Source organism: Acyrthosiphon pisum, chromosome A1, assembly GCF_005508785.2.
Source record: "Acyrthosiphon pisum isolate AL4f chromosome A1, pea_aphid_22Mar2018_4r6ur, whole genome shotgun sequence".
NCBI lineage: Eukaryota > Metazoa > Arthropoda > Insecta > Hemiptera > Aphididae > Acyrthosiphon > Acyrthosiphon pisum.
The window spans coordinates 72,451,316-72,466,598 of NC_042494.1; the positions used below are offsets into that span (position 1 = coordinate 72,451,316).

At 27.8% G+C, this 15,283-nt stretch overlaps 1 protein-coding gene across 1 annotated transcript; it reads left to right on the plus strand.

Annotated features, from left to right (window-relative positions):
• The first annotated feature begins 303 nt into the window (after positions 1–303).
• LOC100159221 (syntaxin) lies at positions 304–13,513 on the plus strand. The gene is made up of 9 exons (XM_001942963.5): positions 304–500; positions 6,978–7,106; positions 7,591–7,690; positions 7,824–7,898; positions 9,739–9,936; positions 10,045–10,121; positions 10,367–10,504; positions 13,045–13,155; positions 13,272–13,513. The coding sequence occupies exons 1-9, from the start codon at positions 468–470 to the stop codon at positions 13,371–13,373; spliced, it is 963 nt and encodes a 320-aa protein (XP_001942998.2). The 5' UTR covers positions 304–467; the 3' UTR covers positions 13,374–13,513.
• The last annotated feature ends 1,770 nt before the right edge of the window (positions 13,514–15,283 follow it).

Below are 15,283 nucleotides of genomic sequence, written 5' to 3' on the forward strand. Positions count from 1 at the left end.
TAATAGCACATAAAGTTTAAAAAAATCTACTCTTATATTATTTGAACTAAATTAATGATTATATAATATACGTGCTGGAATTTAAAATATACATTTACATTAGTTGTATGTATAATAACGTTATATTCAGATAACTTATCAAAACAATTAATATTTAATACAGTTAAAGTAGTTAATTTAGGTAGGTACTTCAATACTTCATGCTATTCATTGTTTATGTATGAATCATGGATATAACATTAAAAGCGTAATAATCTTTTATGGTGGGAGTGACAGCATAAAGTTATTACTGTTTCAAATCTCGTGTATCGTCATTTTAGTTTCGATTTTGTTAGCGCCGAGTGTACAGTGTCACAATAATGTGTTTAGTAGTTTAGTACCTATCTACTCTAGTGTAATCTTTAGTGTAGTCTAACATGTTTTTGCTGCAAAAGTGAATAGGTAGTATTTATTTATTTTTTCCAATTATGATTAAAGACAGACTGAAAGAATTACAAGCTGTAAGTAGTTTTATTACAATATTATTTGTTGGTGATATGAATAAATTTAAACAATATGAAAAAATAATTTTATAAAATATCTGGATCCCCTTTTATTCATATTTTAGTCATTAATTCATTATATAACTGGACAATACCTATAACGCTTTGTTATCTAAATAGGTATCTATGCTTTTATGAGGTACCTAGCATGGTTTTTTTCATAAACCTGCAGAACAGTTTAAATACCTAAGCCTATAAGTTACATACATATTCAATATTACATAAATATTTAATATAGGTAGGTACATATTTTATAATAATATATATTCGTAAACTTAGTACGGCAGTAGGTAGTAATATTTTTCAATGTACCTCTATCGATGTATGATTTAAAATATAAGTTGTTAGCTGTTAAATTTAATCATAGTACGTCCATGATTAATAAATAACTGCAAAAAAAAACAATGACAGGCCCATAAGTGGTAGATATACGTATAAGTTGGAAAACTAACTTTTGAAAATGCAATAACAAAATGCTTCAATTGCCTTTGCAATACTTTAAAAAGTTTACTTCATTTCATTTCCCGAATCTCCAATATTATATTTCGATTTAGTATTTGTCATACTATATTTAATTTATAATCTATTAATTGGCATTTGATAACTCCATTATTTAATTGCCCATTGTATTACTAAATTAATATCAGTATTCAATAACAAAGTATAACCTTGGATTTTAAATATTTGATTGAGGCATACATGTAATTATTGTGACTTAATTGCACTTGTCTTATCTACTGCAGAAAACCAAAACTGTCGAAACTCAATTGAAAATATTTTGTTTAGCATTGTTAGATGAAACCGAACGATTTTGAATTAAAATTACATAAATTGTGTTAAAACTAAAACACACAAAAATAAATATCGGTTACAAAAAATGCATCTTAAGTAGGAAATAAATCACTTTTAGGATGGTATTTTTGTTCTCCTTGATTTTCAGTTGATTAACTATGTAAATATTCGTTTTGACAGGCCGAACAAAATACAATCTTCGACATTCTAATTTGTTTTGTGTATACACAGAACATGGCTAAAAAGATAATAAATCTATACCCGCGATACAGAGTGCCGTCCACAAAGTTGATTGTGTCGTAGGTAGGTCTACCTAATACATATACAGTACAATGAATAGACGATCCTCGTTGCAGTATGATGGGTTGTTTAGAATAAAAAACTCAACACGATTAAATGAAACGTGGGACATTATTTTTAAATATTGTGCTCATTATAATATTATTTTGGTGTACCTACACATCAACCACGATACAACGTGTGTACCTACCTATGTAAATTGACTATAAATAAAAATTTAAATTTTCACGTAGTTTCTATATATTTTATATTATTATTTATACTTTATGTACTACGTATAGGTATATAAATATATTTTTTTACCACAAACATTACATACACAATTGGTTTATTGTTGTGCCAACTGCAGTCCTGATCTATCTGTTGAAAATAGCGCCAATTAATTTTCCCTAACACAATAACTTCAAGGCCTGCATATAGGTGAGTGCCGCTGTAGTTAATATTCGGCAGTGCGGAACCATAAGGAACATTATTTTTATTGTATTCATAATATATATAACAATAATTCATAGCGAATAAAAGGCCATATTAGTCAAACACAAAATATTGGAAAGAAAAAAAACGATTATGGATATTATATCCATTATAGTTGTATACTTCTATAATTCTATTAAATAATAAAATGTTTTTAGATCAACAAACAAGATTTTATGTGGAAGGACAGGACGGCACGCCGTCAGCACTCAACACATAATACTATATTATATTACTTAAAACATTAAAATATATATTATAAAGATGATAACATTGATGTAGTCTTAGATAAAAACATAATACTGTTTGCATTTTATCGTGTTAATATAGATATTATATAATATGTGCTGTAGTTATTGGTTAGCGTTAAAGAACATCAATATAAAACGAGGGAAATAATATGAAATATACCATTGTATTATATACATACCAATAGACCATACGTAGGTATAATATATAGGTAATAAATATTCTCGAAAATTTTTCTTCTTCTTCTCGCTGAAGGTGACATATTTTGTTTATCCGCGAAGATGGAAATATTTTAATATTATCATTTCGTACGTATAATTGTGTACCTACTTAATTATATAAATTATAATATATTATATTCTGATATTTATTTTTTTTTCATCATATTATTTATCTATAATTAGGTAGGTATGTTGTAACCATATACAATATGCTCCATATTACTATAGGTATACAGTATACAATAATACAGTAATTTGGGCTAAACCGTTATAGATTTAACATGTCATTGAACTATTAAAATAAATTACCTATCTATAGTCGATACATCATAAGTACATTAAAACAGTAATTATAATTTATATTATACATTATGAACTAAGAAGGCACCTAATACCTAATACCTAATTTGTAATTTGTAATTTGGTTAATGTACAATATAGATGATATTGAATATTTGAATGTATGATTGAATATAAATTATAATTTATAATAAATAGTTATGTAAGATAAGAAAGCCGTCTATGGCTTCTGATCTTTTTATACAGACATCAAATAAAAAAAGAAAATTTCGTTAAATATAAATCATGGACCGATGATTTTTCAATTAAAAACTCCATGTTTAATATCTAATTCTAATCTGTCATGAATCATAATCTATATAAACTAGAATACTAGATAGTACTTAAATACTAAGGCGTACTTAGCTATTATTTTAAATTTGTTAATACCAACATAATTATGTCAAGATTAAATTTAACTAATTAGTAATTAAAATAAAATAACTGTATTGGAATTTCATTGTAGCTAATTATTATACTAATTATAGGCAGTAGTTAAAACTTAAAACAACTGATCAATTCAAAATTGTATACTAAAAAGATAAATTTCATGTGATAAATGATAACTATGAATTAATAATGAAATACACGCACAAATCCCAAACGTGTTGGAAGTTGAGATGAAAATCTGAGGATGTAGACAGTGCATGTCGTTTTTTTTGTTTTTTTTTTACTAACACTTATTAATTATTTGAGAATAGGTACACAATCTATAAATATTTCATATACAAAACCAGTATGTGAAGAGCATTAGGTACAAATGAAAAATTAAAATTGTTTGAAAATCTTTGAGTTAGATCAGCCACTCATGGTAGCACTTTAATGGCTTTTGTTCAATAAGGTCTAAAATAGTTATCATAATTCAGTTGAATTTAAATATTAACCATACCAAATTAATATAGTATATCTACATTTATTAAATATTTACGCATTATGTAATTATCTTGCAATAAATAATTTAATTTAATTTGTATTAATATTTTAGATATTGAGTGGAGACAGTGGCGGATTTTAAATGACGTATTTTCATAATTATGTACTTGCCACTACTACCACCATCCTATTTTTACTTATAACAAAGTTATGATGTTAATAAAATGTGATAAAAAGAGCCAAGAGGTTAGGCTTTAGCATGTAATTCTGCTCCACAGTCACGGGGTGGCACCAGTGCACCACCCCCTTTGAAAAGTTAACGCAACTGCGTCAAAATTGACCACTTCGGCTCGCCACTGAGTGAAGCGATAATGTACCTATTGGTTTTACAATGATAAGAAGTTTTTTCATATTTTATTTTTTGTCTTTACCATCACCTTTGTGCTTTTGGGGCAGTAAAAATGCTTCAATTCTTATATTTTCTAGTAGGAAAGTAAATCTAATTGGTACTTTGGAATTTGAGGGATCAAAAGTAAAAAAATGCTCAGTAGTTCTTAAAAGCATCGGGAATAACAAAAAAAAGTAAAGGAAAAGCAAATTTTACATCAAACCAGTTTTTCGCAAAATGTATTTATTTTTTTTGTGTAACTCAAAAACTAACAACCGTAGATACTTTAAATTTTCACCGAACGTTTATAATATGACAATTTTCCCTACACATGATACAATTTTAGAAATATTATGACTCTTTTTAATCTATTTATAGGCAGTAGACATGAGCAATTCAAGATTTTTTTTTAATTTTGTTGATTAATATTTTTTGCACGATCAATCTTGGAAATTTAATATCAGGTTCCTCATAATTTGTTATAGGTGTAATTAAAAAAAAACCAGATGGTTAAAATTGAAGTTTCAATTGTTTCGACATGAATATTCAACCGTAAATTAATTATTTCACCTCGATTGATTTTTGATAATTTTTTATAATTTAAAAATGAACAACCGTAGATAGTTAAGTGTTCACCAAATGATTTTATAATTTTCTATTGAGAATACAATTTTCAAAATATTTTCAATATTTTGACTCTTTTCGAATTATTTATAAACAATTCCAATTTTCAATTTTTTTTTTCTATAAATGTTGGTAAAAAAATATTTGTTGGGTCAAAATGCTTGATAATGTAATGCATGGTTTCTTATAAGTTATAAGTTGTTATTATAACAATTTTAAGCTATAGCTATATAGCTCGAGCTTGCTTAGTGGGGACCATTATACACTATATTACATTATGTTTATATATCATTGTTAAGTTCAAACGCACATAAAAATGTAATTTGGCTTTTCAGTAGATATTTTTCATTGATAAAGTTTGACAAAGTTATGAGGAATCTTGTATTGATTTTTTAAATCTTAGATTTAAAATGAAAAATGTTTATGAATTTCTCACTCAAAATAATTTGCACATTTTCATGATTTTTACGTAGAGATTATACGTTGTCGAGATTCGAACTTATAATTAATGCGGTTATAAAAAAAAATTGTAACTGTGTATTCTTTATATTTTTCAACTGCCATTGAAACGATATATTAGAGACCTTGTATTAAATTGTCAAACATTTTGGCCCAACAAACAGTTTTATTGACATTTATAGAAAAAAAACTTAAAAAATTGGAAACTTAAAATGTATGTCCTAGATTCACTTTCCTACCAACAAAGACGCTGTTGAAGAAAAACTAATCACTTTTACTGTCCTAAAAGGTGATGACAGATACAAATAAAAAAACACCCTTCATTGTAAAACCAATCGCTGCTACGCTCAGAATCTAAAATGATGTATTATTTTAACTATTTTTTTAACAGGAAATAGGAATTAAAAAATACGATTTTATAGCTAAATACTCATCTTAAGGTACCTTTACAATATTAATGTGACGTGCTTAACCCGGTTTTTTAATAATATTTTATTTTGAGTCATAAATTCATAAGCATTATAAAATAAAAAAAAACTCTTATTTATAGGTCTGCATTACCTATACTAAATATAAATAAACATTTAAATTATTAACATAATAATTTATAACTAGAAAAAAAAATATTCCTTTATATACTTAGGTATATCTATTATCTAGGTACTCTCGCCTTAATATTATTTACTAGTTATTTTATGATGTCCAAATATTAATTAAAATATGACATAAAAAACAGTGCTATTTTATACATTACCTAAACTAGGTACCTATGTATTAAAAAAAAACATTAAATTGGTTAGTTTTAATTGAAAATTAAATTTAAAATAGTATGTATACGGTTTACATATAGCCAGGTAAGTATGATAGCTATTAATTATTTGTTTGAATTTATATTTAAAAACACGTATACATTGAAACTATTAGAACAGTATATCATTTTTAGTTAGGTAGGTAATACAAATTTGCCATAAACAAAAATGGTTATTAGTTATTACAACATGATTTATAAAAGTGAACTACCTATATATTTCTGGGTTACATATATTATTAAACGTATATATATTTTATGGTTTGGACACCTGGATCTAAAATAATATCTGATTGGTGTTTTATATATTAGATTTAAAATAATGATGGTTTAGCCTTATCTGCTTCAAGTCTCCCTTACAAATTTCACTTATGCTTTAGTGGATGTCACCATTTGTTTTCTTTCTCTGACTCATGCGCAATATATAGCATATTTACAATTAGCAGAACCGACCTGTATATTGTTACTTTTAATATTAAAGTAAATTCGCCTTTTACCAAACTTTTAGTTAGGAACATTACCTATGTCGATTATCGGATTACCTATGTTGGCTTTTTTACGATATTTTAATTTTTATGCATTTTTAAATTGTAATAATTTACACTCTCATAACTTATATAAAAATTAAGATATTATAAAATAGTCAACGTAGTGACATAAGTAATCTTCTAGACTTAAAGTTTAATAATAATAGGTGAATTCATTCTTATACTAAAAGTAACATCGTTTGGATATGGATGTTTCTATGAACGTAAATTTGGTATGTTGTGCGTTGGTCATGCAGAGAGAGAAAACCAAATATAGTGCGCTGACATCCTCCTGTATTAAGATTCTTAACGAGCCTTTGGCAGTCTCGTTGACAACATTTACATACATGGTTTTTTTATTGTTATCGTTTTTTTCCATAGATTGTTGAAGATGTATTTCCAAATCACGTCAACAGAATGGATTCCCGAAATAACATAAGAGGAGTGGACAACGTAGCTCTGGACATGCAATACTCAGAGTACGGTTACATGGAACATTTCTTCGATCAGGTACAAAATATAAAGTCTATAAATATATATATTGTTGTTTAATGATACGTATATAATTATATCCCGAGTTCAGCGTTAAAAAAAATAGTATAATTTAATCGAAATTTGATTAATGATTATGACGTGAGCATTTTTATGGATTGTACAATAGAAAGTTAATAAAACTCAATACTCATTATTACGATGTGCATCATGCTACCTACCTAAATTTATATTATAATATATGGTATGTTTTATATATAGATATGTACCTACTGCTTTGGCAAAATAATAATATATATAAAATATAACGATAATAATAGATATAATTAGTATAAATTTATATAAATTAGTATAAATATATATAATATGTACTAGTGTACTACCTACCATTGATTATAAATTTATATTTATTTATATTCAAAGGTGTTAAGTTTATTTTTTCGTTTGAAATAATTAAACAAAATTGTTTTTAAATTGATATAATACTGGATCAATATTACAGATCGAACAATGTCGGATAAAAATAAGACAAATCAAAGAGCATGTAGTGTTGATGAGGACGTTACACGGAAAGTTACTTCTTCTACCCAGGCAAGATGAAAGTATGATACTGTTGTATAATATGATATATATTATTATTTATTACTATAATAATATATTATAGCGACAACTGCGCCTTCGACAGTAAAAGTTTAATATAGATCATAATATTTTCTTTATTGAATTAATTTGCAGATATGAAACGAGATATAGATATAAAAACGGAAAATGTAAAAAAAATGGGTAAACAAGTCAGCACCACATTGAAAGGTATAACAATATATAAATATAATTTAACAATAACAATTTATATTTTATTCGATTTGGGCGAACAATGCAACTTATACTAATTAGAGGATTGAGTGCAACAAAAAAATAAGTTTACCTTTTTCAAAATGGCTTTTTTTATAAGATATTATGCCGAAAAAAACTGATTTATCTTCATTTTGGTGCAACAGACTCCGTAATTCAGATATATGTCTGAATATTTTCCACGAAGTTATAATAGTAATGGATTTATATTAAGACATATTGTATTGAAAATTTCAAATATATTCCTTTTGTAACTTGTAGGTATACAATAATGATTGTATATATAATGTTTTACTTTGAATTCATAAAATGTATAAAAAAAAAAATTGAAGAAACCAACTGATAACTCCGAGAATACTATTCGTGTTTAAAATTATTTTCAACTTAACTACTGAAATCTAAAAAGATACCAAAATAGGTACAGAGTATCATAAACAAAATAGTGGTGAATTTTTTTTTATCTATATGATATAAAGTGGACTTATAAGGTTGTTAAGCTCAGCCTATAAATGTCTATACAATATATAAATTATAATATAGGATATGTAGGTATTAAAAATAATAGTATGTAATATATTATAATATTCGGTTTGAACTTTTTTTTCACACACAGGTATTGTTATTGGTATTTGATATATATATTTCGCACTTCTATTATATAGGTATTATCATCAAACAGTTTCGTGAATATTCCATTGAAATGACACGGCAATAATAAACGCTCAATAATGTTTTTTTTTTTTTATCCCATACGCGTATGTGTATATATATATATTCACAGAATGTAGACGAGGTAATATCCTTAATAAAAAAAATCGTAAATGGTAATCTGTAGGCTGTCCAGAACGGATTCACGGGCATCAAGGTCTCGGACAACATTGGACTTCGGAAATGTCATAAACGCTATATATATAAAAAATAACAAAAATTATTCTTAACACCGCCAAGGCCCTCTTTGCGTTTCATTAAATGTTATACCGGACGTCTTGTCTTACTACCTAGTATTATTATTATTATTTTAAGTGACACATAAACATATCACTGCTTCAGTATCACACGCTTGTGTATTTACTATTTAATATATTATAAAAAAAATACTCATACTTATTATAGCTGTAGGATGACTGATGAGATAGATAACCAAATATTAATTCAAATTCTGTATAAGTACCTATATAATATATATAAATGCTTAGTAATACCAAAAGGAGGTGTTAATTGTTTTCTAAAATACAAAACTACTATAACTAGATTTCTACATTTATAAATAATGTTTGCATAATCATTCTAATAATTTCACCAAAATAAAATTATACCTAATGGCTAATACTAATCATAAAAGTAGTTGCTGAATCACTTTGTGTCAGAATTTAGTATTAATCAAAACCATTGTTATAATATAAAAAAAAAAATAATCATTATTTAGTCGTGCGACAGGAAATAACATAGTGACAAAGGAAAAACGTAAAATTCTAAATAAAAGTACGCAGTAAAATGTTGTAGTAAATAAAATAAACATGTACTTATAACGATTCTCCGAAACTATGTCTTGTGTACAATTGACCGGATTAAAATCGTCCTGTACGTGAATACACGAAGAGATAATAATAATATACATATTAGATACTAATGATACTATATCATATTATATGCGTCAGAATGTCACAGATAAAAATCGGATTAAAGTTATGTTTGCTTTGTAGAAATCTATATAAGTAGGGATACTTACCCACGAAACCCGGACGTGTGTAATCGTGCTCGTCGAGGCGTTTAATATTTGATGGGGTTTTCTCTTTAGGTCTAGAGAAACAGATCAACCAGGAAGAAGATGAGTCTTCCGGTGACAACGAACAAGTAAGCGCCGCGTTGCGGATACGAAAAACCCAACACGCCACCACGATACACATGTTGGTCGAAGCCCTGGCCGAATTCAACGCCGAGCAGATCATCTACAAAGAAAAATGCGAGGAACGCATGCAGAAAGTCGTGTCCATAGGTTAGTGTTAAAAAAGTTTTTTTTTCAAACGGGGCTTAATGAATTATACATAATCCGTCGTCGATCCAATTATATGATATTATGTTGTTGTTATTATATTTTTTGCAGCGAGAGCCGAAATATCCAACGATCAGTTCGACGAGCTAGTCAGCCAGGGAAATTATTCGGCCGTGTTCAACGGAAACGTAAGAACTATTTTTGATTTTCTCATCCCAGACAGAATTTTGTAATGATAATATTACAATAGTATTATAATAACGTTATATACCAATATTATTCGTGATTATAATGTTAAAATAATATTATTAAACAAAAAAATGAGATCTGGGATGTGCCTTTGGTCTTACAAATTTCAAAATACATATATGAATTATATTGTACTCGTGGAGTCGTGTGTGTAAATACATATATTATGAATTAATGATTCCAGATAATTGCCGAAACACTGGAAGCCAGGAGCACGCTGCAAGAAGTCCAAGACAGGCACTTGGAACTGCTGAAACTGGAAAAGAGCATCCAAGAGCTCCGAGACATGTTTGTCGAGATGGCCATGCTGGTCGAAAAGCAAGTATGATGATAATATAAATTATAAATATTAATTATTATACTCAAATACTTATTTAAGTCATATACCTCCTCTGTACAGTCGAAGTCCTGCAGCGGTGGCGTAGGTAACTATATACGTAAATTTTGCTTTAGATTCCGCTGTACACAATGACTTGTATCCATCTCTGGTTATCACACATTCACACGTCATATAGATAAATTTTTATTACAGTCGAACTTGGTTATCTCGAACTTCTTTAACTCGAAATCGTTGATACCTCGAACTTTTACTCCGGTCCCTAGAATTTCCTATTTAAACAATGTACCTAAAAATATTTTGTTTAACTCGAAGTTTTAAGTTTTATTAATACATATGTATTTGTATAAAATTTCCCTCATTTATCTATAAAGGTCATTACTCATTAGTCATTAATGTTATCGTTAATATAAAATATTTTGTAAACAAAACAGAAAGGTGATGTTGTTTATAATTGACAATTGCACTGCGCATAACTACATTCATACAATGGAAAATCTCGAAGTTTTGTTTTTTCCTCCCAATATGACATCTGTGGTTCAGCCAATGGACCAAGGAATTATTAAAAATTTCAAGCGCCATTACCGTACTCTACTAGTACAAAACTTACTACAGGATGGTGGTAAAATTGATATTTTACAAGCAAATCGAATGTCCAAAAATGCCTGGGAACAAGTAACATCAGAAACCATTGCAAACTGTTTCCGTAAAGCTGCAGCCATGGTTTTTAAAGCGGAAATTCAGATAATGTTGGTGATGAAGAAATTCAACAAACGATTACAATAAATGTATGGGACGATGTGAGGCAAGGTGTAAATATTAATTTTGATGATTACATCAACATGGATAACGACTTGGAAGTATACGGACATTTATCAGATTCAGACATTATACAATTAACTGTAAGATGTACTCAATCATCGGATGAAGAAGAGGAACAAGAATGTATCGAACCCCCCATTCCCACGAGTATACAATCACGGATGCATATTAATGAGTTAAGGCGATTTATCGAAAACAAAGGAGAGGTCAGTGATGAACTTTTCGAAGCTTTGAATGAAATAGAACGATTCACTACAAACGCTGCAATCAACAGTAAAACTCAAATAAAAATAAAAAATAAATAGTATAATAAAAATAAATGTATTAATTATTGTCATAATTTGTCTACTGATTGGAATATATGATAATAACTATACACCTATCTATAGTATTCTATAGTATTATACTATTATTCCAGAACCACGGACGTGGCCAAAACGCATAGGTAACTACATAATAATATATTATTATGTGATTCTTAACGCGTAATACTTAAAAACGTTCTATTGTCTATTATTATATTATTATCTTCTAGACTTATCTGATTTTCAATACCAACAAGTTTCTTGCATACGTGCGTAATATTCTATTCTATTGTGTGATGTACGGTTTTTGTCGTTACAATTTTGTAAACAAAGTTGAAACAAACACATTTATATACATATATAAAGTTTAAAGTTATACATTTAATATATCACATATTATAATCAGTAGGTAATCAGTAGTATCAATCATCGTTTTAACATTTTAATTGCCCGTATTTAGTCTTAACGTGTTTTAACTACCTATATGGCTATATATAATATTTTACCTATACCTATTTATTGTTCGTCACTACTACCTTATTAGTCTATTTGTCTTTGTAAATCAATTTTATTATAGTATTGCATTATGATTATTAATATTTAAAATTATTATTATACCTAAATATAATATTGTTTGATCCATCGCAGTGCTAAAATTGGAAATAGGTAATATATTTAATAGATCTAATAATTATTTTCAATAAGTACTCATATCTTGTATTCATGTTCTCACGAAAGTCTTTGAAAATAATATATAGTAATATAGTATTGTATTAATATGAAATGGATTTCACTTAGATATAATTATATAAACAAGAATTTTAGAAATTCATTAAAATCTATTCACGTATAATTTCCGATTGACTCGTGCATTTCATAAGAATTAATGAAAACATGATAATAGTATCAACAAAAGTAAAACTGATATAATCGCTTGGTGGTGTGAATATCAATTTATTTAATATAGGTGCCTATACTTACATAATTCTTTAATATTATATACAATACAAGTGGATCCTTCGTATTAATAGATTTACATTTTTTTAATACATAATTATGTTAAAAAAATATCAACTTTAGTCTTTATTAATTCTTGGAAATTGGAATTGTAGGTAGGTAGGTACTATATATATGCATTTTTTTCGGAGTCCATTGTATGTTTATACCAAAGTGGATGTTAATTATAACAAAATAAATCTATGAGTTTTATTATTTAATCATGTTAAAATATATTCAATTCCAGATTTATTAGAGCGTGACGAGAACTTTTTTGTTTTTTAATTTCATATTGCGTAACAACATTCTACAATACTCGTTATTGTTACTAATATTGACCATGCAATTATGTTGTTTTTTCAAAAATGTTATCAATATTAAACTTGTTACTATTTCTTACAGGGTGACATAATTAATAGTATAGAACAACACGTATTAAGGGCCGGAGAAGCTGCAGAAAACGCCAAAGTTGAAACCAAAAAAGCGGTCATATACACTAGTAAAGCTAGAATGGTACGAATGACAATATTATATATTGTTTAAGGAAACGAATTTATATGTTGAACAAAATACAAACGAGTGCCTATAATATATAATTTGTTTTAAATCCATTTAATTATCTGTTGCAGAAAAAAATCATCTTAATGATGATTTGCGGCTGTGTGGTCTTATGCGTGGTGGCGTGGTTGTACTCGAGTTTTTTCGGAAACGATGAAACAACCGAAACCTGACATTTTTATAACTTTTTTTTTTTATAATATATTGTAACTGTTAAGGTAAAATGCTGTGATATTTGTGCAAATATATATAATATATATTATTGCTTATGTATAATGTATATATTATATAAATATATGTATGTAGATATATTATTACATCAGTACTATTATTGACTAAAATAATTGTTTGGTAAGCTGAATGTTATAATGACTATAAGATTATTATCTATTTTTAATTTAGGTGCCTATTTTGTAATAATCGATATTTTCAAACAAACTATTGTTATAAAAAGATCAACTAATGAACGCTTATTATAAATTATAATATTACCCTTGCACTCGAATTCTTAAGAATAATTTTATTATTATTCGAGTACGTGGCAAGAATTTCAAGATACACGACGTGTAATTTTATTATACATAATAATATATTATGAATTATGATAGCCGATAGGCCGTAGGCATATGATTTGTAGAAATCTGCGTAGTATAATAGTAATAAAAATTGATAACCTCTTTACTTCTATAGTTATACGTTCGCTTCTACACAGCAATACAGTATATTTTTTTTTTTTTTATTAAAGAAATAACCCTTGGCAGCTTGGCTATTGGGATAAGATACATTTTTTTTTTTACAAATAGGTGTTACATGATATAGAAGGTTTTAATAAAAAAAAAAACAAATGTCTAGACTAGGTTGTATTATAATCTTAATTATGACTTATGAGGTTGAGTATTCAGCTGGTAAGATGAGCTTGTCCAATCCGGTCTCCTGGAGGAACACGAATATGTCAGGTGATGGCAAGACTGGTCCAAGTATGTCGTATAAATCACTGGATAAATGATTGCGGTTCCTTGCGTCGAGGTATGCAAAACATTCCGTGAGGATGTGTTTTATTGTTAGTGCCACCCCGCATGTCGCACACGAGGGAGGCTCATCTCGGGACATTATAGGTAGCCATGGGTTATTCAGGTGTGACCTATTCTTAACCTGTTGATGATGGTTTCCTTTTTCCTGTTGCGATGATTGTTAGGCCAGTGGAGAATAGTTGACTAAATTTCGTTAAGTTTAGTTTTTATTTTATCCATGTATTTTGCCAAGCTTGTATTGATATATGTTTTATTGTTCTTATGGTATCTTGAGAAGTAGTGAGCATACAGTATATTGTATATATCAAATATAAATGATTAATACACATTATAGGCATAATACATATTATATTATAGGTACCTACTACTAAATAGTCTGGACTTATGGTATTCAAGCATTCAGCTATGGGGAGCAGCAAAATCCGCCTACATTAGTAAAATCCAAACATTTCAATCCGAATGTATTCTTCGAATAACAAAAGCCCCGTACTATGTCTAAAATTTGATACCCTAAATAAAAATGTTTCTATCACAATTCCCAACAGTACAAAACATTGCCAAGATATTTTACAAGCAAAAAAAATGAAAATAAGTATGGGGTTTTAATAGGTACACATTTACTATATTTATCATAGGCGCCGAAAAATGCCTGTGACATAGTTGAATGGTTCGCTGGTTCTTTGATAGTTAAATAATACAATTTGGTGGTTCTAAGCTATTTTTTTTTTTTTTATTTAAGAAAGACAATTTATAATCTGTAAACAATAATTACAATAAGCAAATTAGATAGAGAAAAAACAAAATAAAATATCATGAATATCGTGTTGAGGAAGATATCCAATGGTAACACCTCCTTTACTAATTTAATAGGTGTCTACTATCTACACCATTTACGTTTTAGTCTGCGTTGCGGGTTTTTTAGGAGGGTGAGTTGGTCATTTTTTAGGAGAATTTGATTTATTACTGTAGTAAGTAGTGCGATTAGAGGGTTAATAATAGATTTAAGCTCACTTATAAATGAGCTAATTTGATTCGTTAGTTTTAAAGAATCG

Bases quoted from the DNA above. Each gene is read 5' to 3' on its own strand.
- LOC100159221 (XM_001942963.5), top strand. From the start codon at position 468: ATGATTAAAGACAGACTGAAAGAATTACAAGCT. The intron at 501-6,977 runs GTAAGTAGTTTT...TTTTTTCCATAG, and splicing joins GACTGAAAGAATTACAAGCT to ATTGTTGAAGATGTATTTCC. The intron at 13,156-13,271 runs GTACGAATGACA...TATCTGTTGCAG, and splicing joins ACACTAGTAAAGCTAGAATG to AAAAAAATCATCTTAATGAT.